This window comes from Carettochelys insculpta, chromosome 6, assembly GCF_033958435.1.
Source record: "Carettochelys insculpta isolate YL-2023 chromosome 6, ASM3395843v1, whole genome shotgun sequence".
NCBI lineage: Eukaryota > Metazoa > Chordata > Testudines > Carettochelyidae > Carettochelys > Carettochelys insculpta.
The window spans coordinates 117423552-117450446 of record NC_134142.1 but is presented as its reverse complement, the minus strand read 5'-3'; the positions used below and the strand labels follow the sequence as shown (position 1 = coordinate 117450446).

General features: G+C 44.1%; 2 protein-coding genes across 5 annotated transcripts; one reads left to right on the top strand and one right to left on the bottom strand.

Annotated features, from left to right (window-relative positions):
* Nucleotides 1-962: 962 nt before the first annotated feature.
* CIMAP1A (ciliary microtubule associated protein 1A) lies at nucleotides 963-17312 on the top strand. 2 transcript variants are annotated; one of them, XM_074997983.1, is made up of 6 exons: nucleotides 963-1071; nucleotides 1914-2114; nucleotides 2833-2934; nucleotides 7535-7656; nucleotides 12485-12622; nucleotides 15614-17312. In XM_074997983.1, exons 1-6 carry the CDS (start codon nucleotides 963-965, stop codon nucleotides 15701-15703), a joined length of 762 nt encoding a protein of 253 aa, XP_074854084.1. In that variant the 3' UTR covers nucleotides 15704-17312. The 2 variants fall into 2 exon arrangements, with proteins under 2 accessions (XP_074854084.1, XP_074854085.1); XM_074997984.1 differs by lacking the exon at nucleotides 12485-12622.
* A 145-nt stretch (nucleotides 17313-17457) lies between these two features.
* BET1L (Bet1 golgi vesicular membrane trafficking protein like) lies at nucleotides 17458-26852 on the bottom strand. Of its 3 annotated transcripts, none has more exons than XM_074997985.1 (5): nucleotides 26795-26852; nucleotides 24283-24374; nucleotides 23434-23490; nucleotides 20568-20684; nucleotides 17458-18650 (listed from the first exon to the last, which is right to left on the bottom strand). In XM_074997985.1, exons 1-5 carry the CDS (start codon nucleotides 26811-26813, stop codon nucleotides 18501-18503), a joined length of 435 nt encoding a protein of 144 aa, XP_074854086.1. In that variant the 5' UTR covers nucleotides 26814-26852; the 3' UTR covers nucleotides 17458-18500. The 3 variants fall into 3 exon arrangements, 2 of the variants coding, with proteins under 2 accessions (XP_074854086.1, XP_074854087.1); XR_012646053.1 differs by having other exon boundaries at nucleotides 18539-18650; nucleotides 20444-20684; XM_074997986.1 differs by lacking the exon at nucleotides 17458-18650 and having other exon boundaries at nucleotides 20380-20684.
* Nucleotides 26853-26895: the final 43 nt, after the last annotated feature.

Here is a 26895-nt window from a genome sequence, read left to right as displayed (position 1 = left end):
CCGGTACATTAGAGGTGACACGCTGGGTCACATTGTTGATCTAGTGCATTTAGCTGAGTACATGTGGAGGTGTGTACATGCACCTCCCCACCCCACCCCGCATATTAGCATATTTCACCCGCCACTGTGCAACGCTGCAGATGGAAGAGGTACTGACCTGAAGGACTGCTTTGCATCCAGATGTCTCCCTGGTCCTCATTTAACCATAAACAGGAGAACAAGAAAATGCAAATTAGCAAACAAGCAGACCAGCGAATTTGAATGCTTCAGTATCAAAGGCCTAAAGAAGCAGATTTTATACTAGCTACGTACCATAGGAGCAGGGTCCTTTATTCCTGGCACAATGCAAGTCTTAAAGTCACAGGCAGAGACGGACAGCTTTTATCAACAAGCATCTATAAAACATCATGGCTGTGTCTACACGTGCCCCAGACTTCGAAATGGCCATGCAAATGGCCATTTCGAAGTTTACTAATGAAGCGCTGAAATGCATATTCAGCGCTTCATTAGCATGCGGGCGGCAGCGGCGCTTCGAAATTGATGAGCCTTGCCGCCGCGTGGCGCATCCCGACGGGGCTCCTTTTCGAAAGGGCGTCCTTTCGAAAAGGAGCCCCGTTGGGACGCGCCGCGCGGCGGCAAGGCTCGTCAATTTCGAAGCGCCGCTGCCGCCCGCATGCTAATGAAGCGCTGAATATGCATTTCAGTGCTTCATTAGTAAACTTCGAAATGGCCATTTGCATGGCCATTTCGAAGTCTGGGGCACGTGTAGACACAGCCCATGTCTCACTGCCATTAATGTGAAAGCTGGATCCAGCCCATGAGGCTGGGGGTGTAATGTAATCACAGGGCCAGACTGAGAATTTTTCATAGAAATGCGAACAAGGAGTAGAATTCTGCTTCTTTAAAAGACTCCACTATTAACCCTTTTACTTTCCATTTAGGCTTTGTAACCAGCTCCAGCCATGGGTGACCGCGCTTGGGTGGGGACCTGGAGGCCTCATCATCCAAGAGGCCCAATAATGGCCCAGTTTACCAGTCCAGGACCGAAGTACTCAATACAGGGAACAACAGGTAAAAGGGCAAAGCTACAGCTTTTCAAGCAACACAGCCAATAACATGAACTTAACACACTATAAACATAAATCATCTCAAAACAATTCGGTACAAACTCCATATTCCATTCAAACACCTCCAGCAGTTTCACACAGGAAAATCAATGTTTTCAGTCCTACTGAGAATTACATTTACGAGACAGCATTTCTGTGTTTGTCCACAAATTATTTAAAAATAGTATTTCAAAACAGATTTTTATTTAGGAGTTAGTCTTCTGTGTAATTGGTAGTGATTTTTAGAATCTCTTAGATTACAAAGGCCTTAGAGTGTGTCTTTGCTTAGAAATGTATCATAATAGCGATTTCAGAGATTGTTATTTCAGTATAAACTCCAGAATAAGAGCATCCACGTGAGGATGTATAGTGAAAGAACTACTAGAATAATTATTACCAGAATAGCTGTTTGGTAAGTTTTTGATGTAGACAAGCCTGAGTCACAGTCATAAGAACAGGATAGTACAGCTGACTTTTGCAATCCTAGGGTAAAATCCTGGCCCCTCTGAAATCAGCAGAAGTGTTGCCATTAATTAGTGTTTCAGATTTTTTGTCCAGTGACAGAACTGCTCCGAAAACCTCAGTTTAGGCTTAATTATTACAAGAGAAACCTCTGACGTACCTGTAAATGGAGATGGATGTGCAATCATGGCAACCATTTGTCCGTCCCAGAAACCAAAAGTAAAGCCACTGTCTTGGAAAGAACCTCATGGCCCAACAGCTCTCAAACAACTTTAGCAACAAGACCCAAAGGGGGTGTAAAATAAAACCTGACACATGCATATGAAATGTGGCCCTTCTTCTCAGGTTACATGAAGCACAACCCCACCAAAAGGAAAGCCCCTGCCTACACATTTAAGGGAGCAAAGTCCTTGCTTCATGAAGCCTGTTCTCCGGGGCCTTGTTACTATGTGAAACCTTCAATGACCAGGAGTGGAAAGGAAACGGCGCCAGCTTATACCATGTGTGGGCGCCCAAAGGTGAAAACTGAGGTCACACCTGGCCCAAGTGAGTAACATTTCTCTCAGCAGTTTATTTAAGGTGAAGATAATATGCTATTGTTATCCTGTGTTAAGGGAATATAAACCTATTAACGCACACCAGAATGAGATATTCTCCTTAACCTCTGATGACAGGATAAGAAACAGTGGGCTTAAATTGCAGCAAGGATGGTTTAGATTGGACGATAGGAAAAACTTCCTGTCAGGGTGGTTAATTACTGAGATAAATTGACTAGGTCGGTTGTAGAATCTCCATCATTGGAGATATTTAAGAATAGGTTAGATAAATATCTGACAGGGATAATATAGATGGTGCTTGGTGCTGCAGGCAGGGGACTGGACTCAATGACCTTTTGAGTTCCCTTCGAGGTCTAGTATTTGATGGTTCTATGTTTTCAAATGGGGGTCAAAAAACAGCTCGTGCATTTGGGGATAGGATGTGGGAGGAACAGTAACATGGCTCTTTGGCTCAAGAGTCAAGAAAGGGCAGTGTAGGACCACAGGGCTGGAAGAAGGAAACGGCTGTGCAGGGTGTAAGGGGATGGATGGATGGAGAACTGGCAAAATAGGATGATGGGGCTGGGATGTGGGTGAAATGGCAGTACAGCCTGGTTGAAGCACTGCAACTTTGCACACACTGACCCTACAGACCCAGACACATTTTTGGCATGAAAAGGGAACATCCAAAACATTCATTGTTGTTGCTTTGCTCACCTCTTGGCTAGGCGATTATTCACCAGAGAAGTCAAAAAAGCATGTTTATCGAACCGCTCCTGCGCATACCATGTCATTCAGGACCAGCAGCTTCAGAGTCGACAGCTCTCCAGGTACAATCCAGCCGCGAGGAATCCAGTCTGATCTGTGTGTCCTGTAGTTGCCACTTGGCCTAAAGAAAGTGGAAGTCCTGAGCCTAACTCAACAGCAAACTACAGTAGGGTTGCAACATTCATGAGGGTTCCATTTGAGAACCCTTGTGAGTGTTGAATTTTGCAAATATCATTTTATCCTGGCTGGGGGACAGAAACTCCATGGGCTCCTAGACAGACAGTGGGGAGACAGAGAACGGCTGGGTGGCGGGGAGCCACTCAGTGGCCGTGCCGTAGCCCTGGCTCAGAGCCCTGGAGAAGCAGCCGCTGGCACTCCTCCCGAGGAGCCCCGGGGAAGCAGCAGCCGCCAGCACTTCCCGCCCCAGAGCCCTGGAAAAGCAGCAGCCACTGGTGCTGCCTGCCCAGAGCCACGGGGAATTGGCAGCTGCTTGCAAATAATTGAATTCACGAGCATTAAACTCATGAATGTTGCAACCTTGCTGTATTCAAATGAAGGAAGAACGTCTCATGTGCAGTTTGAACTTGGGACTTGTAAAAGCAGTGAACTAGATAGGGTACTCAGTTTAATATGGTTGTCCTCTGTGCTGGTTATAATAAGGTTCCATTCACACTACAAATTGGAACTACAAGTGTGTCCTGTAGCTGGGCTTAAGCCTTGCTCACAACCAAGGCTTTAGCTCAGTGGTTAAGGACAGTCTTGTCTACACTAAAATGGAAATCGAGTCTTAAATGCATCAATATCCATCCCCTTTGTATTTGTAGTGGAGATGGGCTTTTCGAGACAGTGCCAAAAGGGATTCAGTGTCAAAAGAAGCGAAAGCTGACGAAAACCAAATTCTTCCTTTCAATTCACAAGGGGTAATGGACCTATATGAATATTTCCAGGGGAGAAGGAATACTGAAATGCTCATGCACGTACGACAAGACTCAGAGTCACTAGACATTGGTTCCATTGCCAGGTAGCTTGTGTCTCAGAAATGAGAGGCACTCCTTTGGCACAGAGGTATAAAAGCTCGCAAAGTCATGGAGATATACCAAAGGCCTTGACAAAAGCCAGTGCTACATACAGATATACTATCATCAAGATCAGGAGGCCAAAATATGACCTAACTATCTTCTTAGGTCTGTTTGAAATGCATATGCAATACCTTTTAACAACAGTTTACAAGTCAGCAAATAATTAGCAGCACAACTATAAAAAAAATCAATAGGGGCCATCAATATGAAAAACTCCACAACGTGTCTTCAAAAATGAGCATAGATTTAGAAAAGAATTGTAGTATTCTTTTATGAATGACTGTCTGGAAAACCCAGGCCCCTACAGAGGAGTTAGGTTTACACTATTAGCAAGAAAAATATCAAATATGCAGAGACAAGACAGAAGAGATAAAGATTGATCAAAAATAATGGGTCTGGAAACAATCTCTCAGACAGATTCAAAACAATATAATGCTTATTGTTGTATAGCTTTCAGAGCAATATCTACATCATATCACTGTGCAACTGTTTCTCTTCTCCTTCTGGTTCTGCCAGATAAACACCCTGTCTACCATCACAACAGCGTTTGTGTGTTAGCTGTAAAATAGATGTGCCCAAATCTTGTAAAATACAGTTTGATTTTCTTTGTATAGACGGAACCAAATCATTCCTGGGATAGCAGCTAAGAGCCCAGTCATGGACATTCTATTGGGTTAAATACTGTACAAACATAGAACAAAAAGATTGTCAGCTTTTTAGGCAAGTGACAATCTAAGTATAAGACAAGAGACAACAAGCGGAGAGACAGAATGAGGAGCACAAGCAAACATTAGCGGGCGTAACAGTTATCACCTCAGTGTACCAGCTGCCCATCCATTATCACACTTTTTGTGGGCATAAAAGTAAAGGAGAGTTTTCTGGATGGATCTGAAGAAGGAGAAAGAGAAGGAGTTGGCTTTGTAGAAATTCACAGACATCTCCTCATGCTTGATGAGCAGACTGGTAGAAAACACGAAAGTGCTTGTTTGGAAATGCTACAAGTGAGCAATAAAGACTCGTATAATTGGCAGAGCAGAAGCAGGCATTATTAGATAATCTCAGTAGTGTACAAGAAATTACAGGGAGCATGGAGAAAAGCCACAAACAGCCTTGAAACTGAAGCAAGACGTTTGTGTTTCACATGATGGACAAGGGGGAGCGAGCAGACAGGTGGAAAAGAGAGAGGTGGCAGGCACAAAGCAGTAAGTCAGAAAAAATATCTGTGCAATGGCAAACATATTATGATCACGCTATTTGAACTATGCTACAGACTTGAAAAGATAGAGGTAAGTTCTGTTCACAGAAGCAAAAACCAAACCATGTTACAGCTTCATGAAAGCATAGTAGGTTTGTCATTTGCTGCCCCAACACAGTTCTGACATTTGTGTAGATGGGACCTGAGATTTGTGGTGGAACATTTAATAATGATTGCCTAACATTTGTAATACTTTCTCCTTAAACTATGTACTCATTTTTCAAATGAGTACATCCTTTTATACCCAGATAGTTATTGGAGCAGCCTTAAAGTACCACACTGCTCTCAAAAGCCACTATAATGTCCCAGGGATGCCAGTATAAATTAAATTAAAAAGAATTAAAATGTGTTTTTTTAAATTTGTTTCTTTTTTTTTTTTTAATGTTTGTTTTAACTGCTAGTCATACACTCACCTGAGGTCTGAACTTTGAGTTGGACCCTTGTCTGGAACAGAAATTTTTTCTCCTCCATTATTCTCCTTGGATTTTATTCTTATTGCACTTGCACTCTATGCACATGAGAGCAGATTATTTCCCCACCCCCCCGGGCCATTTTTGTTAAAGCTGCACATGTGCATTGAGTTCCCTTGTATCCCTAGCTGCAGGGCATGAATCTTAAGTGGTAGATCAGGTCAAACAATCACTTCCTTCTTATCTGTGGCAGTGAAAATAAATGCCCTGCAGCTTCCACTTGTGTCACTGCAGCTTTGTGTTTGTTTTATTGCACATTGACAACATACATAAAAGTTGTGATTTCCATCGGGTTCTGTCTTTTCGGCACCGCTGTACTGACTGCTAAGACAGCACCAATATTAGCCATTAAACCTGCAGGGAGCATTTCTCTTAGTAATGATCCTTGCTTCTGTACAGGCATTCTTGGAATCGCATTCCTCGGTGCCCAGCACTGGCACCTAGTATTCAAGGCATTTATAGTACTGAGTGATTTTTTTTTCTTCATCTGGCTTGGTACCCATCTCTTCTCCTTGAACTGTTGAGGATTCACCAGCCACTGACGCATCAGCACAGCAGGTGAAAGAGAAATTTGCAGTACTGACTTCACCCCTATCTAGCTAAAGAGAGCACAACAGAACCTGATGCTCCTGCCAGTAGAGCCCCTCCTTTGGAAGAAATTTACTCTTCTTCTTCATCCCCATCATGGCATAACATTAAATACTCTATGTACTCTCCTTCCCCTGTGTAAGAAATGCAATGGGAGCCATGAAGAAACTTTAAGAAAACATGTGTAAGAGTCAGCAGGAAATGACAATATTCCTGGTGCCATGTTCTCCAGAATCTATATGCATATCAGGATTAGTTCTACTGGACGCTCCTTCAGGATACATGATTTAGTTTGCCACATTTCACTTGTGCTCCATGCAAGAGTATCCATCCAATAGATACTACATGATTCCACAAGAAGACCTCTCCTCATTAAACTGGTGAAAAGACTCAATATAGCTATGCAAGGGAGTACTCTGTTCTGCACCTCTACCTACCAGGACATTAGCAAAAAAATATCTTCACTTGGGGATGGAGGACTCATCTAAATCATTCTCAAACTGAAGGCCTATGAGATGCCCCCAAGAAGCTCATCTTCAGATAAATATCCTAGAGCTATCTGCCTGGCATACAAAATACATCTACCACTGCTCCATGAATCCATGATCTGAACACTAACAGACAACACACCATATAAGGGGGAGCAAGACTGTCCTACTCTAGATGTTGGTGCATTCTGGATCAAATCACACCAGAGATAGTGCACCTTCCTGGCCCTTAAAACACCTTGGCAGATTGACTTATCAGGCTGTTCTTAAACAACCAGGAGTGGTCTGTCAAAGACTCACTTCTTCAGAACATCTTTTGCATGTGGCAATTCCCAAAAATGGGCATATTTGCCATGGACCAGAATAACAAAACATCAGGCACTTTGCTCCTGAGCACATTCAAGTCCAGGTTCCGTGGCCTTGGGATGAGAATGTACCTTTCCATCCATTCCTAAGATACTGAGGGCTCTGAGAAAATTGCGGCGAGATTTGTCGTTAATTATGACAGCATCTTGAAGAAACACAGTTAGTGTAAGGTAAATAATCTCCTTTTCTGTTTGTTTCATTCCCCATGCCAGGCTCACCACGCATGAGCACCAGCAGTTCAGAACCTGGATGCCCATTCTAATTCCAGCACAGAAAAAGGACAGGAGATTTGAAAAAGAACTATCCCTCCTCCTCCTCCCTCTCAGCCTCTGTTGAAAGTCTCTCTCCATTATGATATTCCTTCTAATCCCTGCAGATTCAGTGTCCATAACTATGATGGGTTTTTTTCCCCCAAGGTCCTGGCGCGTACACTGTCCCTGGGGTGATGGGACCCAACACAGTGGACAAAACTGCTAGCCCGTGTTATTCCATGAAATGGAAGAGTAAGCTTGGGCGTTTTGATGAGGATCTCCATCAGGTAAGCTGCTTTTCTATTTCTTCCCCAGCTGGTCTCCTTGACAGTCAGTGATCAGTCATTGCTTCCAAGACTGAGGGAGCATTGGTGGGTCTTTCCCAGTACAACAACAGACACAAGTGTTCTGCAACATGAAAAGATACATATGCTGCAGCTGAAGACTGGCTGTAAATAGGGCTCTTCTTAGTAACTGCACCATTGGCTAGGGAGGACACTAACTATATGTACAGCTAGTACCTGTCTAAGGGCTTGATCCAAAATCCATAAGAATCAGTGGGAATCTTTCCAGTGACTATCATAGTTTTCAGCTTAGGCCTTCTGTGCCTAAGCACCATGTTGCCTGAATGCCATCTGGAAAAGGATTTGGAACTGGAATGTGGCATAGAAATGCGTTAAGTAACATGTTATACGAAATTTCACATAAGGACACAACTATTGCAACATATCTTTTACATTCTAGAGAAAAAATCTTTTACTCCAGTGTTAGCGTAGAAAAGCAATATAAGATGTCATGGGAGAAGAGGGAAAGTCCTCTCATGGGCTGATAACGAGTTCAAAGACAAGAAACAAAGGGTAGGAATAAATGGTCAGTTTTCAGACTGGAAAGGGTAACTAGTAGTGTCCCCAGGGGTGCATACTGGGACCAATCCTATTCAACCTACGTATAAATGTTTTGAAGAAAGGAGTAAGCAGTGAGGTGACAAAATTTGCAAATGATATAAAACTGTTCAAGATAGTTAAGTCCAAAGCAGACTGTGAAGAGCTTCAAAAGGATCTCACAAAACTTGATTGCCAGGCAATAAAACAGCAGATGAAATTCAATGTTGATAAATGCAAAGTAATGTATATTGGAAACCAGAATCCCACCTACGCATATGTATATAAAATGATGGGAACTAAAGAGAGAGAGCTCTGCATCATTGTGGATAGTTTTCTGAAAACATCCATTCAATGTGCAGCAACAGTCAAAATGTTAGGAATCATTAAGAGAGGAATAAATAGAGCCCAGCACAGATATAAGGTTTGTATTCACATCTGTATCTTTTAAAATGAACTATGAATATCCACATTCACACCTGCAGGTGCAGATAACTGCAGATATCTGCAGACATCTGCAGGGCTCTAGGGGTAGAGAATAAGACAGAATATCTTATTGCCTTGATATAAATCCGTGGTATGCCCACATCTTTAATATTGCATGCAGATGGGGTCACTTCACCTAAAAAAAGATGCCTTAGCATTGGGGAAAGTTCAGAAAATGGCAACCAAAATTAAAGTGGTATGGAACAACTGTCATATTAGGTGAGATTAATAAGGCTGGGACTTTTTCGTGTCGGAATAGGGATGACTAACGGGGATATGATAGAAGTCTATAAAATCATACTGGTGTGGGGGCAGTAAATAAGGAAAAGCTGTTTACTTGTTCCCATAACACAAGAACCAAGGTTCACCAAATGAAATTAATAGGCAGCAGGTTTAAAACACGCAGAAGGAACTACAGTACTTCTTCACGCAATGCACAGTCAGTCTGTGGAACTCCTTGCCAGAGGGTATTGTGAAGACCAGGACTTTAACAGGGTTTTAAAAAGGATGAAATAAATCCATGGAGGATGGGTCCATCAATGGCTGTTAGCCAGGATCAGCAGGCCTGGTATCACTAGCCTCTGTTCCAGGCCAGACTGTGGGGTGGGCTGTGAGGGCCCCTGCTTAGGACACCCTGCCAAAGAGGGTGCTGTGAGCAGGAGCAGGATTCCCACCTGGCCTGTGGAGAGGACCTGGGGCTGAGCAGGTGGCAGGCAGGCAGACAAGCAGCAGCACTGAGGGGTTTGGGGGGAAGACCAAGCTGCAGGGCACAGCTGGACAGCCAGCCACCCAAGTCAAGTGACTCATCCGGAGCACGGACACCTCTCCTTCCTCTGCTCCATGCGTGCAGCTCCTGCTGTTCCTGACCTCCCACTTCAAGCCCCCACCCCTAGCTGTCCCTGAACACTCTAGACGGGACCATTTCCCCACTGCTCCTGTCTGCTGCGGTGGGGTGTGGCGGGGGGGGCATGATCTCCTTCTCAGTCCCTCCAAGCTGTGCAGATGATATAGGGGAGGTCTGGGTGTGCTGCTGCCTTGCTCCAGCTGAGGCTGCTCTCTCTCTCGTCTGTGGCCGAACACAAGCCTGCAGGTTTCTGCCCTCCCTGAGTGCCCCCAGACAACACACTCATATATCTATTTAGTCATTCCTGCTTTCTCACCCTCTCCCACCACACAACCACCAGGCTCAGGGGCGGCAGGTTTGTGAACATGTTGGTGGTGCCCAGAATGCCCACGTCCTTCCCTGGCCCCTGCCTAAGGCTCTGAGAAAGGAGTTTGAGTGGGGGGAAAGGCGTGGGCTCTGGGAGGGAGTCTGGGTGCAGGCTTTGGACTGGAGCAGGGGATTGGGAAACAGGAGGGAGACAGGCTCTGAAAGGGGTTTGGGTGCAGGAAGGGTGGAGCTCTGGGGGTCTGGGGTGCAGGATCTGGGAGGCAGTTTGGGGGTGGGGGGAACGCATGGGGCTGGAGGGAGAGGAGTGCACTCAGGGGTGTTAGGGGAGTGGCTGGGGATGCCACATCCCCCCCGTCCTGGGGCCCCACCTGCCATCCCAGGGGCACTGCCAGCAATACAGCAGGGTTAGAGCAGCTTCCAGATACTTGCTCACACCAGCTGCCAACATGTACATCTCTGCTGCGGGGGTGGGGAGGAGGGGCACAGGTCTCTGTGCCAGGTGCTGCTCCACATCCTACCACAGCCCCTCCCCCGCAAGATCTGCCCCTCCTTGATAAACCCTCTGGCCCAGCTGCCCACGTCCTACCCCATCCATCCCCTGAAGGATCTGCTTGGGTGAAGGAGCAGCAGTCCCATGTGGGAGCTAGCACTGAGGCCAGCTGCTTTGTGCATCCCAGTGGGTCAGTTTCCCAACATGGATGCAGGAGGAAGATGCAGGGGTTAGGGGCACAGGAGGAAGTGTGGGGGTAGGAGTGAAGACGGCACAGTGCAGGGGTTGGGGCCACAGGAGGTGCAGGCATTAATGTGGGGCAAAGAGAGCTCAAGAGATGCAGGGGGTAGGAGTGCACAAGATAGGGGCACTGGGGACACAGTGCAAGCTAATTCTCCTGAGAGAAAATGATCCCTCACGGGAGAAAGTTGTAGCAACATTCCTAGTGCCACCTACCAAACTAAGCATCAGCTTTCATGCTTATTATAACGTCATACTAAATGGAATAAGACTGTAGCTGAATACCATGTAACATGTTACATACTTACAACATGATTACATATGATAAAAACGATCATGTACTTATCTAAAACCTACTGAAAATGCTGGGCTTTTAAACAAGTCTTATATTAAAAAGTATTGAAGAGCATCAGTGCCTAAAGCATGCAGAGACCAACCAAGGGCACTTTCATTTCCTTGTGAACCACTGTCCCTTTGCGGTCTGTCAAAAGTGAAGTGGTGCAGGCTAATAAGACGTCACACATCTATCTAGAGCAAATTCCTAGAGCGGAGGTTCCCAAACTTTTCAGTATCATGCCCCCCTTTGGATGCTTGAGAAACCCTCACGCCTCTCCATCTCTTCTTTAGCATCGCCCATCCCCCTTTTAACAAAAAATTCAATTCGTAGTTTAAAATAAATACAAAAATTGATTAGAATGTTATTTAAAAATAAAAATAAGCACAAGTAGTTTTTACTGGCCCAAAAATTTAATAAAAATGTAATTTAATATCAGAAACATCAGAAACAAAATGAATTTAACATGAAGGAAAATGAGCCCTGGCCACCCACCCGAGCTGTGGGACCAGTGGCCCGAATGCCACCAGCCACAGGCCCAAGCCCCACGTGCCAGCTGTGGGCCTGAGGCACCAGAGCCCCTCAGGCCACAGGCCTGAGCCACCCTAGCTATGGGCCCACCACTGGAGTCCCAGTCAGCCACCTGAGCCACAGCCCTGCCAGCCCGAGCCCCACCAGCCACTGGCCTGAGCCACTGGAGCCCCAAGAGCCACAGGCCAGCCTCCCAAGCCGTGGGCCAGTAACCCACCTGAGCCACGGGCCATCCCCTGCTGGGGCCAGCTCCCTGAGCTGCGTGAGCTGCCCAGGCCAGAAGCTTCCCCCATGTGAGCTGCCTAAGCCAGAGCCCCCCGGCCATATGTGAGCTGCCAGCGTCCTCTCCCTCCACCTCCACCATGCGAGCTGCCTGCCTGCCAGCCTGCTCCATGGTCCAGCGGCCAGAGCCCCTGCCCTCTTCCCAAGCCAGGCACTCCCAGACACCTCTCTTACCCCAGCCACCCCACCCTCCTCTCCTCTCCTCTGTCCCTTCCCCTTCCCCCAACCCTCACTCACTCACGTTTGCCGGAGGGCACTCCCCGTGGCTCTTTGCAGCTGCTTCCTTTTTATAGTGGCTCCAGGGTCACCCACATAAAACGGCAGGGGCTGCTCACAGCACCCCTGCATGCTGAAAGGACGACGACTCAACTGGTAGTTAACCAACTGAGTCCATGTTTGAAAGCAGGCTCTCTCTTGGGTGGGTGCAGGGGTGAATGGTGGGGAAGGCTGAGTCACCTTGTGCCCCCCTAGAATTTCTGCATGCCCCCCCAGTTTGGGAACCCATGTCCTAAAGGGTATGACATTGTTCAGAGGGAACCTAGCCCTTCTGCAATAAAATAAAGTTTAAAAAAAAATAAAATTGAGCGTTGCTGATAGTGTTTTTTCAGTCCCTCATGATAAACCTTTGCAGTTCTCATAGCAAACTGATTATATTAAATATTGCCAGTCTTAACTGAAAGTTCCATTGACTCTATTCCAGACGCCAGGCCCAGCTGCATATAAAAAGGTAGATGTTGATGTGTACAAAAAGAGAGCCCCCAAGTACAGCATGGGCACCCGGACTAAGGCTACAGGAAATGTAATAAATCCCGGACCTGGACACTATTATCCTGGAAAGGTAAGGCAGAGAGACATCCTACTTACCTTCTCCTCATTTCAGCAACTGTCTTCCTGGATCACCCAATTGCTTTTTGAGATCTAGAGGAAAACTGGCTGAGACAGAGGACAAACAGTTGCAAATCACAGGGCTGGTTTGTATTTAGACTCCTTGAATTGAAAAGTCTTGATTTAGATCTATTGCAAAATCTAGTTTTTTCCTTGAGAATTCAGCATATAAAAATCCAGATTCAAATAGCCAGGACAAGATCTTTCAATACAGGTTGAACCCCTCTAACCCAGAACTCTCTCATCTGGCAACATCCATAATCTGACATGATTTTAGTCAGCTGGATGACCATTTACTATGGATGTGGCCAAGTTTCCCATGGTCCCATAACATTTGTTTAGTGCTGGCTTTCAGTGTTCAGTGCTGTTATTTAGCTCTAAGTTACACATAATTTTCTTCTAAGAGCCCAGTAAGCAGGGGAAGTGCTGGTGATGCTGCTAGACAAAATTGGCCTCCTATGGTCCAGTAAATTTCTTAGTCTGGCACTCATCAGGCCCCAGCGGTGCTAGACTGGAGAGATTCAACCTGTTATTCAATTAGTTAAGAGGACTATTGGTAAGAGAGGATATCAATTGGCATGGAAGAGCTACTATTACTGTTTAGTATTACTACTCAGAAGAGGCGACATTTGAACAAATCCAAATAAAGTTTTTTAAAAAAACCTACATCCTACAATATTAATGCATTATTGAGTCTGAATAATTGCTGGAGATCAAGAAATTGGACTTTTTTATTTAAAAAATCCTTGTGGATGTCAGTTCCAGCAAGACTGTTCATTCCATCCATCTAGGTATGTATTTATGGCCCTTACTGTTCCATCCCAGCTCTGAGATGCCACATATTTCGTGTATCTTTCCAGTTCTTTGGTCACCACAAAGAGATTCCCTTCAACAATAGTCCTCACATTCCATGTTTCTACTCTGATCATTCATTTACAAAGGCTGAAGTCACTCTTCCGTGGTGCAAATTCATCCTCCTGAAGGATTTGGTACAGTACCATTATAGCAGCAACCAGTACTCTTAATTGCCAGAACCTCTTCCCCAGTGTAGTTTGTGGTGTCTTCTGACCTCAGAGTCTTGCCATCCAGCCCCACAAGAAGTCAATGTTTCACCTTTGTTCTAGCATGAAAGTACAGAAGATGGCTCTCTGCCGACTCCCCAAAACACTGGCACTTCCTGAGGTGTGCCACATTACTTGAATGGCACTCTGCACCCAGCTTCAGTTAGCTGGATTGTTTTTTGTCTGGTCCCTACCCTCCAACTTGTCCATCTTGAGTGGCTCTATCAGGAGATAAACCTGGCCATGTTGTTGGAAATCAACAATTGTAAATTGATGTCCTTTGGTCACAACAGGTATAGAGATGGAAATAACCTGTATAAAGTTATCACACACAGAAGGAACGGTGGCAAGTCCTCATAGAGAGGATGACTGGGAAAGGGATGGATGGATGGGATGTGGTAGATTAGTGGTGGGAAGACAGCTCTGAGTGTTCCAAGCCAATGATGGATTGAGAAGGCTTCTGAAAAATCTGCTGTGATGTCACCAGTATTCAGACATTAATAAATGGACTTTATTTTTTAAATAAGTTTATTTACACAAGCATATTTAAAGTGCCCAAATTAGCACAGCTTCTTTTGCCTGTATTGATTTTTTACAATTAGAAACACACTTGCTTATATACAGAAGGTGCCTGACGTTCCCTAAAATGACAGCATTAGAAATCAACAAATTAGTTTGGGGATCAGTTTAATCCACCACTGCTGTCCCCTCTATGATGAAATGTTGCAGCTATTTTTACAGCATTTAGTACTGTATCGATGCACAGGAGTCAGGAATACCGTAGCCTATTGAAACAGCAAGGAGGAAGGCAGAATTACCCCACTGCATATTAGCCAACAGACTACAAATTGCAACTTGTTTCACAGAGCACCATGGGATTTTCAATAACCACACCGAGAAGAGTGCTAGTTCAAGTTTCACCTGATAGATGCAGTTGGGCAATTACTGTGTTACCCTGCCTTGCGTTGTGTCATCACCACCACCACCACCCACCCACCGTCCTGAGTCACACAAGTTGTATGTACAGAAGGACATAATTAAGAATAATTTAAAATATTTCCGTTAGAAGCAAGCTTGAGATGGCATACAGAATTGGAAGCATTTTGAGATTTGGGGAAGCACCTACATAGACTAGAACTTCACAGCTCATCTCTAGTGCAAATTGTGGGGGTAAGGGGATTAAATTAAAAAAAAAAAGCTGTTTTTAAAGGGGCGGTTGAAGTAAAAAGAATAGATTTTACACCAGTATTCCTAAAATACTCATCGCTGGTCTAAGGAAAAAGCACAGGTGCGCTTATCCCAAATGGTAGTGATGTCGGAAGATACTACAGAAACAACAGATTAGGGCTTGGAACAATAGGAACAGTTAAATGCATTCTAGAAACAGTGACAGCTGAGGAGCATAAGGTGGACAAGGTGGAATGCAGAGGAGTATCAGTGTAAGTAAACCTTGCAAACTATTATCATTTACAAGAAATCTATTTCACCAAGAAACTGATGCAGGCTGTGTTGCATTCAGAAGCAACTGAACTACTTATCTAAGGTAAGTCTGTCTCAGACTGCCAACATCCAAGTTTAAACAACCAATTCCCCTCATCTATTAGGAAATTTTGCAACTTTTCTCCCAGAGTTCAGAGAAGTTGACTACTCCTCAATCATTTTAATGTGGCTCTATTTACTCATTCTGTGCACCCACCTGCTTCTTGAGTTACAAACTCTTGTTACAGAGAGGAAGCTAGTAAAAGGGGAGCATGAGTTACAATAGGGGACCTGGACAGTTCAGATCTTGTACATGATTGGGGAGGCATATAGAATAGTAAGTTTAAACTAAAAATCCTGACAGTGAATATTGTAATTTGTTGTATTTACTTTTCCATCTCCAGATAACACTGACCAAACCGTGTGCCCCTGTTGTTACCTTTGGAATCCGACACTCTGAGTATACAATGCCTTTGATAGTGGACGTCTGTTGACCATCACACAAGCTGCCTGACTGAAACTAAGTTTGTTTTCCTATATCATGTTGCTTTATATTTTAAAGCTGCCAGTTTTTATACAAACTATCTTATAATTAATGATCTATCATCAGACAAGTAGTAAGTTTCTACAAGGTCTATCACTAAAGGATGACATTCAGAAAATCACTCAATATTTTAACTTGCCACCGGCGGGGAAGGAATTTTCCACATCTCCCCTTAATGAAGAGGACATGCTGAAGCTAGCAGTATTACCCTACCATGTGGATCTTCTTGTAACCACCAGCTGAGAATATGAACCCTGGCACTAGTGCATTAGCTCATCTGTTCTGTTGTTTACTCCGTGATGCCCCTCACTGCGTATGTCATTTATCCCTTCTATTATGTTCTATTGGAGAATCAGAACATAAAGAAAATGAACCAGGGAGTCAATATTTATTATGTTAAACTAGCTGAATACACAACCTACCTTTAGCTGGTGCTATAGACAAATGTCAAGGGACATGGTGTGGTTAAAAGAAGTTCTTACACATTACACCTTCAGATTATTAAAACAAAACATGAAAAATTTAAGTTGGCTTTATATCACTCATCCTTAGTTTACATCTTCCTCTACGCTATTCTTGGGTAATGGGAGAAAGAGGGATGATTAGTGAATTTCTGCTTCTGATTCTCATGCCTTTGCAATTCTAACATAGTAATATTTTGCTAGAAAATGTTTAAATCCAAAATTAAATAAACCTTTTATTAGATTGAAGAACAAAGTTGCATTAGACTTTTTAACAATAAAGTAATCCTACAGAGGGGGTTCCCAACCTTTTCAGTAACATAGCACACTTCAATGAGACAATTCCATGGCACATCCACTTTTTTTTAGCTGAATTGATTGCTCATAAATGTCACCCCTCCCCGTCAGCCTGTTAGAACTGGGACACAACTTTTAAACCAGATCCCAGTTCCAATAGTCTCCTGCCGTTCCCTTCTCCCTCATTGTCACAGCAGGGAAGGAGGCAGGTTCTCTGCCACCCTGTAAGGCAGCATTTCAGCTGCTCCCTGGCATGAATGGGCTCCTGTGGGGTCCACAATCTGCAAAGAGCCACTGTGTGGGAAAAGTGAATAACCCTGCACCTGTTGGGACTCAAGCAGCCTTACTGCTTGAAGTCCCAGCTGGCATGAGGTCAACAATTTCTCTGCCACGGTAGCTCTGTCAAGAGCCACTGCAAGGAGAAATTGACAAAATCTCATGGCACACTTGGACAGTTCTCATGGAACACCAGTTGAAAACCTCTGGTCTAGGTTGCCGAACACCATCCCGTTAACCCAAGGCCATATACTGGCCAACCATAGCTTTAGGCTGCACTCACGTAGCACAGAACTATTCCCTTCATATGCCCCCAGAGAAACATACTGCCCCAAAGAGGTGGTGAGGCAATGGAAACACTGCTGCTACACATCACCCCTTGAAGAAGGCCTGACAAACAGGGAAAAGTCTCCTGTTGAAATGGTATAGAAGTGGCTATTCTCCTCCAAAATTAGAAGGTGGAGTTCTGTCTCTGGGAGGCTTCCTCCCCCCAGCTCCATGCAAAAATGATGCAACTCTGTACCAGCTTTTGCTAAGAGTGATGCCCCACTGCTACAACTGAGCCCAAAGAAGGCTACCACCCACAGTCTCCCCAGTCATTGTGCTCCAAGTTTTACTTAGCTTTACTCAGTGTGAAGATGATGGGGAAGTGAACAGCGGGACTCCAAAGGACAATGCTGACCTTTATTTTAAAAAATAATTAAGCTAAAATTTCAAAACAAGAAGTCATTTTGAACCAAAATTCAAAGAACTTCATTCCACAAATGAAAAAAATTGGAACAAATGTGTAAATCTGCTGGAACCCATGGGAAGTTTTGGTTTTGACAAATTGGCATTTTCCAACAAAAATTGTTTCAAAATTCTTAACCAGCTGTATTATTGACTCCTGAGCAAGAGGTGGGGGGACTTGTTCTTCGGTGGTCATTCTTCCTCTTCATCCCATAAGTGGGGGGACTGTTTCTTTTATGCTATAAGGACAGGTGCAGCTCTCATAGGGCTCTGTCCTGTTACCCCTTCCGGTCTAATGCGTATTAGTGCTTGGCTGTAATTGCTGCACTTTTAATTGTAATGAGTGTTCTATCACTGATACATTTAATGTTGTGCACCCATGCCAGTCCCAAGGCAACAGGATCTATCCAAAGTGACAATGTACTATTTGGAAACTAGCAGGTATAAATAATACAGCTTTAGACTATAAGGTTATATATACATATATACAGTATTACATAAATATATTGATGCAGCATATTAAGACATTACAACTTTATTCACACCATAAAAAGCAAAATAAAGAGATAATTGCACTAACAAGAATTCGAGTGCTTTGGAGGTCTTTGGTCAGCAATGATTTGCTTGAGGAAAGCAGACAGGAGACAAGCGAGCCACGCAAGCTTTTACAGAATATAAATGGTGCTTGGAACAGCCAAGCGTCACCAAAGACAAAAAATCAAACAGGACTGAGTCCACTGAACCAAACACAGATCATCTCTCCATCTTTCTCCCCACATCCGTATTGCACATTCACCTCTGGAACATGATAAGGACATAAATTAAAACACATAAACTAGTGCATTAGAAGAAAAAAATTAAAGGCAAGAAGCAGATTAAGGAAACCGGATCTAAACCTGCAAAAGGATCAATGTTCTGTGCTTGTACAAGGAATCCTTCACTTTTACACTGTCATTTGTCAGGGCCAGAAAACACACAGAGAGATTAGGAAATATGGGTTTGTCTGGGGAGAAGAATCAACTGTAAAAAGGATATGGTCTTTGGTTCTAGAGAGGTGGTTATATCAAGAGGAGTAAGAGACAGCCAATCATCAAGCAAAGGAATTCTTACAGGAAAATCCAAAACAGAGAAGCCCTGGAGACAAAAAAACAGATGCTACATAACAATTATGATAGAGTTGTTTTGTACCATAAAAGTCTTTTAAAATAATGTATGGAGTTGGGGTTTTTAAAACAATAATATTTTTAGAATTGTTTATTATAGTGAAGGCAAATATAAATAACTCGGATAGGGCAACATACCTTGGTTGGAATGGAATGGAAACCAACAAATTGAATGAAAGGAGAGAAGGGTGATTTGGGATAAGCACTCCTAACCAATGTACTGTACAGGATAAAGATGCAGTGCTGAAAGACCACAAACATCCTTTATCCACACAACATTTTAATGCATAAAATTAAGTAGAATAGGGTACACACCGTATATCTCAAAGAGCTGCAAGCTCTGGAGGGATGGCTTCACAAACAATAGATAATACTTGCTCAGGTATGTATTCCAAACCATAACACAGTGACATGCAGCCTATCTACCGATGTAATACTGTAGAAGGGACAAAGAATTGAAAATTCTAAGGTTTCCTCCTGTTTAAAATTATGCCTCTGATCAGACCACTGAAGATGAGATCCGAACTCCATCTTCACCCATGGAATGGAAATGTCTTCCCAACAATACCAATGCGCCATATTACAGGAATACTTAGTATCAGTTGTACAAAAAACTTTCTGTTCTGAATCCTTTTAAACACCAAGGCTGTGTCCACACTAGCCCCTCCTTTTGGAGGGGCTATGGTAATGTGGCACTTTGGGATATGCTAATGAGGTGATGTCATGAATATGCAGTGCCTCATTAGCATGATGGTGGCCACACATACTTCCAAATTGCCAGTTTCAAAGCATGTGTGGTGGTTATTATGCTAATAAGGTACTGCATATTCATGATAGCACCTCGTTAGCATATCCAAAAGTGCCACATTGCCATAGCCTCTCCAAAAGGAGGGGCTAGTGTGGCCACAGCCCAAGAGTTTCCAAGCTGTTGTAAAGTAACTTTTGAACTCCTCTTCAGTTTTCCAGCATTCTCAGGTCTCTAACAGCTGCAATTGGGCACGTGGGTACTCGCTATAAAACTCATGATATTTGAGCTACAGATAAATTACTGCCACCAGACATCTGTTTTCTACGTTCCCCAGCCTCTGCTATGAGACTTGCAGAGTCAACAGAACTGAGCTATCCCAGTAGTAACACCCTGCTCTCATACAATGAACGTCTGATGTATTTTAGTAATAAGCAGCAACTACTCAACTCAGTACCTACCACACAGTTTAGTTCTTCAGAGCAGCATAAACAATTCTAGCCTCATGAGATGCTGTTTATATTAATGTATTTCCAAACAGAACGAGATTAACTGACTTCCCAAGGCCACAAAGACAGCCAATGACAGAGCTGGATTAGAATGCAACAAGTCTCTGCCTCCCAGTCCCACACTCAGACTTCAAAACTGTGCAGCCTGCGCACCTCTGTTCATTTATGAATAGAGCACAGGCACGTTTCTATCATGGGACAGCTCAGACATCTTCACATTAACAGCGCAGCATGGCACTGAGGTGCACATCACATGGTTATGAGCCAGGCAACAGAGGAAAGCTAAAGGTCATGGACGACAAAGCAGTAAATGAAAGCTAAGCGCTAGGAAGAAGATCAAGTTGTGGTATATACATTTTAAAAGGTCAGAATGAATTATATTCATTTTGTGAAAAAAGGATGAATATATCCAAAACTGACTAGAAACATGACAGTAACTTGGAGTCTAGAGATATTATGTGGTCCTCCAGGAATATTCCAACAATCCTTAACAGGGTAGACTAAGGATACCTTTGAGCAAGTCTCTCTCAATCTTGACCACAGCTTTTCTCCTTCCATAAAAATTCCAGCCTGAGAACCACACTCAAGTCCGTGCTTTTGACACCAAATAATAGAGGATGAAAAAGACAACCACCAGTCCACCAGAAACATAACAAAGCAGTCTGCGATTATCCCTTCCCGATCGTGTCATGGTGGAGAAACGCTTCACACTTCCAGTCAGCAGGCCTGTTACGCTCATGAAATCTGTGTCCTGAGGGAGACAGAAAGGTGAATGGAAAAATCATAAAACAAATGGAGCATTCCCTAGAAAGTGCCCTTCTCTCCCCCCCACCCTGCCCCCAATAAGCAGAACCATTTCAGTCTCCAGTTGCCTGGGGAATTAACTCCTAAATCTAAAACGATAACATCACAAAAGCAGCAAGCAGACTGAGAAATCAGTGTCTGCTACTCAACGCTCAAGCTCTAAGGACAGATTATCACCGTCACTTCATTCAACACAGTCAGATATTTGAAGAGCAAGTAAAGTTCTATTAAATGTTATGCACACCCTCAAAATATAATGATAACCTATGTCTCTGTAACTTTACATACGTTCATTGCAGAGAAACCAGAAAATGAAAAATTACGGGTCCTCAGCAAAACCGTAGCATAGTCCTATTCTATCTATGTTTTACAACAGGATCCTCATTTATGTTACTTTACACACCATATACAGAATAGCTAGTGATAAAAATACTGTTTATTCTATCTTTAAGGGCTTATTTGTACATGGAATTAATCTAACGCCAGGTGTGGAAATTCTTATTCTGGAGTAAGACATTCCACACATGCAGTTAACCAGGGAAAACTCCAAGCACAGGCAAGTTCTAATGTTTTAAAAAAAGATGCAGTTTCTTTACTTTAGATTGGTGTTTCCCAAACTTAAAACATTGCCATACCCCTTTCAGGACTTTGGCCTTATAGGCGTACCCCCTCTCCCAGTGCCATCCCAATGATTATCTCCTAATTTTTAGTAACTTATTTTCTGCGGTGTACCCCTTGAAATCCTTTTGCATACCATCAGTGGTACATGTACTGCACTGCGAGAAACACTGGTTTAGACTATGTTATTTGAAGAACAGAACAACATGTTGCTCAGTGCTGTGTCATCAGATAAAGACAGACCCTACAGTAATGCAAATTCTCTCCTCTCAAGCTCTCCCTTGTTCTAGCTTTTGTTTCTGTCTTCCCACATCATTACCATTGTTAGCAGTTCATTTTCCTTACCCAAATCTCTAAAATCTTCCGCTGTTCACTTGCCCAAGTAAAGCCTCTCCTAACCTCCAACGTTGCTTTTATCTAAGTGTTGGAGAAAAGGCTATTCTCCTCAGTTACCTCTCAGAGAACCTTACTCCTGTAGTCTAGACTGCAACTATGGATAGAACACAGAACGTACCTTCCCTTGATTAGCTCAATGGCTGTCTCCTTTCTCATTATAGCTACCTCTTTTTTCCTCTTCACCTATGACTTTGATGTAGACTTTGGACAGGCCTTTCTTGCTATACCACCTCCCTAGATGTGTAGGCATCTCCAAGTTCCTTGTTTACCCAACTGCAGTTCATCTCTAGTAGTGGTTTCACTTTTGCATCAAGAACTTAACAGGGCTCAGTTACCAGCCATGTTTTCTTCCATCTACTTGCTCCCTTGCCATGATGATCTTAGTGCTATAATGTTTACTGTTTGCTACATCTTTTTCAGCCACACTCACCTGAAAGTGTTATTCAACACTTAAATGCTGCAGTCTTCCATAATTGTATAAAATCTGCGGCTTTCAAGTTTCTTTCAAGATATTTGAGACACTTAGATAAAAATACAAATTCATCTCCTGAACGTACCTTCCTGATTTAATAAAAAGGCCCATAATCTTGTTGCTCATCTTCACCAAGCTCCATTCTCCTCTCCTTCCCCATTCTAACTTTGTATGTGACTGTACAGATCCCACCTCCGTTGAAGTATTTAAATACACCTTCATCTTATCTTGCTTTCAGTCCTGCAGTTACCTTTCTTATGGCCTCCATGTTCTAGCTTCAACACATGCAGAAAAGCTACTGCCTAATCCTTTTCATCAAATAACAAGCATGACAACCTCAGTCCCATCCTCAGACACTTGCCTTGGATTCTCTTCCTTTCAGAATTTCTCCAAAAAATGCAGTAAGCACTAAGTTACAGATTTTCTCTCTGTGTTTCTACTATACAATATGTATATCAATTTAAGACAGCAATGAGTGTCTGAAATTAGTAGAAAATTAAGGTCTTTTTTCCTAGACTGATAAACGTGGGCATTGCACTGCACAGAAATGTCAGCCTTTCCTCAATTCCCAAATCATCCATCAGCAGCCAGAATTTAGAAAGCATAACCAGACTGTACTTTCAGTTTACAAATGACATTTGTTTTTCACAATATCTGCAGAAGTTAAGGTGGGAAGTGGAAGGTGTAGGATATTTGAGAACATGAGCAAAGGCCCATTTGCACAGAATCCCAGCCTCAGCACTTTCAAAGAGTGGTGAATACAAAAACCCTGATTAATTCCACGTGCTCCAAAAATTATAGGAAGTAATCCTGACATATTTATAAATACTTGCAAAGTTATAAACAAAAGTGACCAAGAAAGGCCTATATGTAAGTATTAGCTTTAGAGACAGAGCTTTTAACCCCAAAAGTAAATAATTTCCACCTGTATGTCTAATGGTTCCTGTTACTAGTTGCTGCCTGTGCTAGTCTGATTAGATGCAATGATATTAACAGCAGATAGGTATCCTTTGGATTATGTACCAAAAAAACCCTGCACAAAATAGCTTCACATTTCTTACCCAACATTTGGGGACCACTGCGAGGCCTAACTTCTACAGTTTTATTTGGGACTCTTTACTGGGCTGCTCCGAAACTCAAACAAGTACAACTGTGCTCATTCTCAAGACGTAAGGGATGAAAACTTCATGGGCTTCTATCAACTTCTTACCGTGCCATCCAGGTAGCGGGTTTGATCCTCAGCATCTTTGTCAATATCCAGCGCCAGCTACTCAAGACAGAGGAAAGCAAGTGTCAGTGTCTCCAAGTGAAATGATCAACTCCTAACATAATAGAAGCTGGTGAAATTCCAAGCACACAACCACAAATCCATCACTCCTACCATCTCCCACACATACACAAGCAATGTGTTTGTTCAGTCCAATGAAAAATTTGAATGTCAGTTACATGGTAGTAGCTGCAGTAGAAATTCCTGAGATTCTAGCATCAGAAGAAATTCAGTTCCACAATCAACTACAGAAAAACTTTTGTATCTGAAGTGACTGTGCAAATACTGGGAAAATGAAAATGGAAAAACAGATTCCAATATTCTGTTAGCACCATGGTCTCTGCATTAAGAAATCTACATAAACGTTTTTCAAACCAATGGAACTAATTTAGTCTTGGGAATATTACCCTGAGGAAATACAGTACACACAATTTTTTCCCCCTGAATATTTTTAATATGGCTTTATTGAGACTTTGCACAGAAGGCATCCTTAGCAATATGTCTTTGCATATCCTTGCTACTGCCCTCTGCCATCACTTAACAAAACTAGTTCCTTCTCTGGATTCCACAAAACCCACATTATTTTGTACCCTGCAACACGGTTAAATCCCAAACAGGGGATGGGGATTTCAATAAATTCCCCAGGCCAGTCTAATAGCATTGACAGTGTTCTACTCAAAAGAACCTGAAAAGCTGAATAAATAAGCCAGTCTCATGTAATCTACCACATGCTCTCAACATCCAGGGTCCAAGACAGTAAAGAAAATGAATGATGTGAAGTTAGCAACTAACCGATTTCAGCCTGGTGACCTTGGTGGCTAGATTGTCTGCCATGCGCTTGTTCTCCACATCTAGCATATCATCCACAGCACTTGGACTCTGACCTAAAAAAGTCCTATTGGTTATGATACAACAAGTGGCAGTGTATTTATTGGTTAAAACTGATGAATGAATTCAGGATTACTAATTTCTATTTCCAGTCCTACCACAGACTTGCTGTGATACGTTGGACAAGTCACTTAGCTTCTCTAGCCTACATCTGAACATTAGTTTTTAAAATGGGAATAATAATGCTTATCTACCTCATGTGGGTATTGTAAAGATCAATGTCTGTGAAAAGCTTTGCAATCCTTTAATGAAAAGCTATAACAGAATGCAAAATGTTACTACTAAAAACCTTATCAGTGAAGCTTGCAAGAGTCAGTTGCAAGGAAGTTCTGAAAACACCACCAAAGCTTTTGAGAAAATGTCCTTTTTAAGGCTGCTTTTCAAATGAAGACTAAATGGAAGGTTATGCAACTATGAACAACAGTATTTCAGGAAACTGTTTCTTTTGCCCCTGAACTACTGTGCCAGGTATCATTGGTATGAAGTGAACAGCAAACTCATCAGGCACTTGACAGACAAAGACATTTTTGACATCTGAGTTCCTGCTCTAAAAATATGTAACTCTGCTCTCAGCTGCATAGATGTATCACTTGGGAAAACCTGGGCATATGTGCACGTGTATATACGCAATAATGGATAATAGTTTGTTTTTCTGTAATAACTTCCATATGAGGATGGCTAAGAACTTTTTGATGATTTCAACCCCAAAACCTGCATAGAAAAAAAACCGCATGCTAGCTTACCTAACAAGATAGCATAAACCACTGCAAATATTTATGCCAAATAAGTCATCTCTTAAAAGGAGTATTACAGTGCTCAAATGGAGGAACCACTGTGTGAAATCTTGACGTGGCAGGAAGCTTGTACTTCACGATCATACTGTCATATGCACGTCCCAAACATCCCCACCATCCCTCAGTCTTTCACACAGCTACACTTCAAACTATGGGGATCCAGGTAGTATCTGTCTAGCATTAAGTAGCCTGAACCCCTTACATCCAGATGGAAGGAAGCAGAATGAACAACAGGCATCTGCAGTTACAGGAGACGGATGGACCATTGTGTGTCCTCACAAGATGACAAAATTTAGGGAGAAGAAACACTGGGGCAATCTCCATGGCAGTGGTTGCAGAAGAGAGGGAGATGAAGGAGTAACCAATTTCCCAATATACTAACTTTAAATTTGTTTTACAAAATAACTATTTTGAAAACCTCACGTGCACAAGATGCTAAAACAAAAAAACAAAATTACTACCACATCCTAGAGTTTTATGCATTTTTCAAAACTACCAGCAAATCAAACCAACCCAACCATGCATATTATATACTGCCTTGCAAACCTTGCTGCTCCGCAGACCCAAACCAACCACCCATCCCATATTTACTGACATGGGCCTTGCGGTCCTCCCAACTCACTATGCTGCTGCTAAGTCCCTCCCCACACCTTACTGTCCCATACATTGTTGTCCCCCCAGCCTCCCCAAAAAACACATCAACACACTTCTCCTAGTTGTAGTGCCAGGCCACTCCCAGCCCGATTCCCCCTCAAACCACTGCCGGCCCCCCACACCACAGCCTCTGTGCCATCCAGCTCACTGCTAAGCTGCCAACCACAGCTCCCCACCCCACAGCTCAGCGCCAACCCCCCAAGCACAGCTCCCTGCCCTACAACTCACTGCCAACCCCCCACAACTACAGCCCCTGGCCCACAGCTCCCTGCCCACCCCCCCCCAAAGCACAGCTCCCTGCCCCACAACTCACTGCCAACTCCCCACAATTACAGTCCCCCTGCCCCACAGCACCCCACAGCTCCCTGCCCACCCCCCAAAGCACAGCTCCCTGCCCACCCCCCCCCAAAGCACAGCTCCCTGCCCCACAACTCACTGCCAACTCCCCACAATTACAGTCCCCCTGCCCCACAGCACCCCACAGCTCCCTGCCCACCCCCCAGAGCACAGCTCCCTGCCCCACAACTCACTGCCAATCCCCCACAATTACAGTCCCCCTGCCCCACAGCCCCCCACAGCTCGCTGCCAACCCCCCAAGCACAGCTCCCTGCCCCACAGCCCCCCACAGCTCGCTGCCAACCCCCCAAGCACAGCTCCCTGCCCCACAGCTCCCTGCCCACCCCCCAAAGCACAGCTCCCTGCCCCACAACTCACTGCCAACCCCCCACAATTACAGTCCCCCTGCCCCACAGCCCCCCACAGCTCGCTGCCAACCCCCCAAGCACAGCCCCCTGCCCCACAGCCCGCCGCCAACCCCCCAAGCACAGCCCCCCACCCCACGGCTCGCTGCCAACCCCCTCACAGTCCGCCGCCCCACAGCTCCCAGCCAGCCCCCCTGCACCTAAACCACCGCTCCCTCTGCCCAGGCCCGGCGAGGCGGGGGCAGCGCGAAGCCCGGCCGCGCTCACCTCGGCCCCAGTCCGCCATGGCTGCGTCCTCCCTGCGCCGGGAGCCGCCGCACCTCCCTCTGCGGGGCGGGGCCTCGGGCTGCTGGGGGCGGGACCAGCGG

Bases quoted from the DNA above. Each gene is read 5' to 3' on its own strand.
- CIMAP1A (XM_074997983.1), top strand. From the start codon at position 963: ATGGGTGACCGCGCTTGGGTGGGGACCTGGAGGCCTCATCATCCAAGA. The intron at 1,072-1,913 runs GTAAAAGGGCAA...CCTTCTTCTCAG, and splicing joins CTCAATACAGGGAACAACAG to GTTACATGAAGCACAACCCC. The intron at 7,657-12,484 runs GTAAGCTGCTTT...ACTCTATTCCAG, and splicing joins TTGATGAGGATCTCCATCAG to ACGCCAGGCCCAGCTGCATA.
- BET1L (XM_074997985.1), bottom strand. The intron at 23,491-24,282 runs GTTAGTTGCTAA...TGTCTTGAGTAG, and splicing joins AGGTCACCAGGCTGAAATCG to CTGGCGCTGGATATTGACAA. The intron at 18,651-20,567 runs GTGGTTGTCTTT...TTTTGTCTCCAG, and splicing joins GTTATGTTTCTGGTGGACTG to GGCTTCTCTGTTTTGGATTT.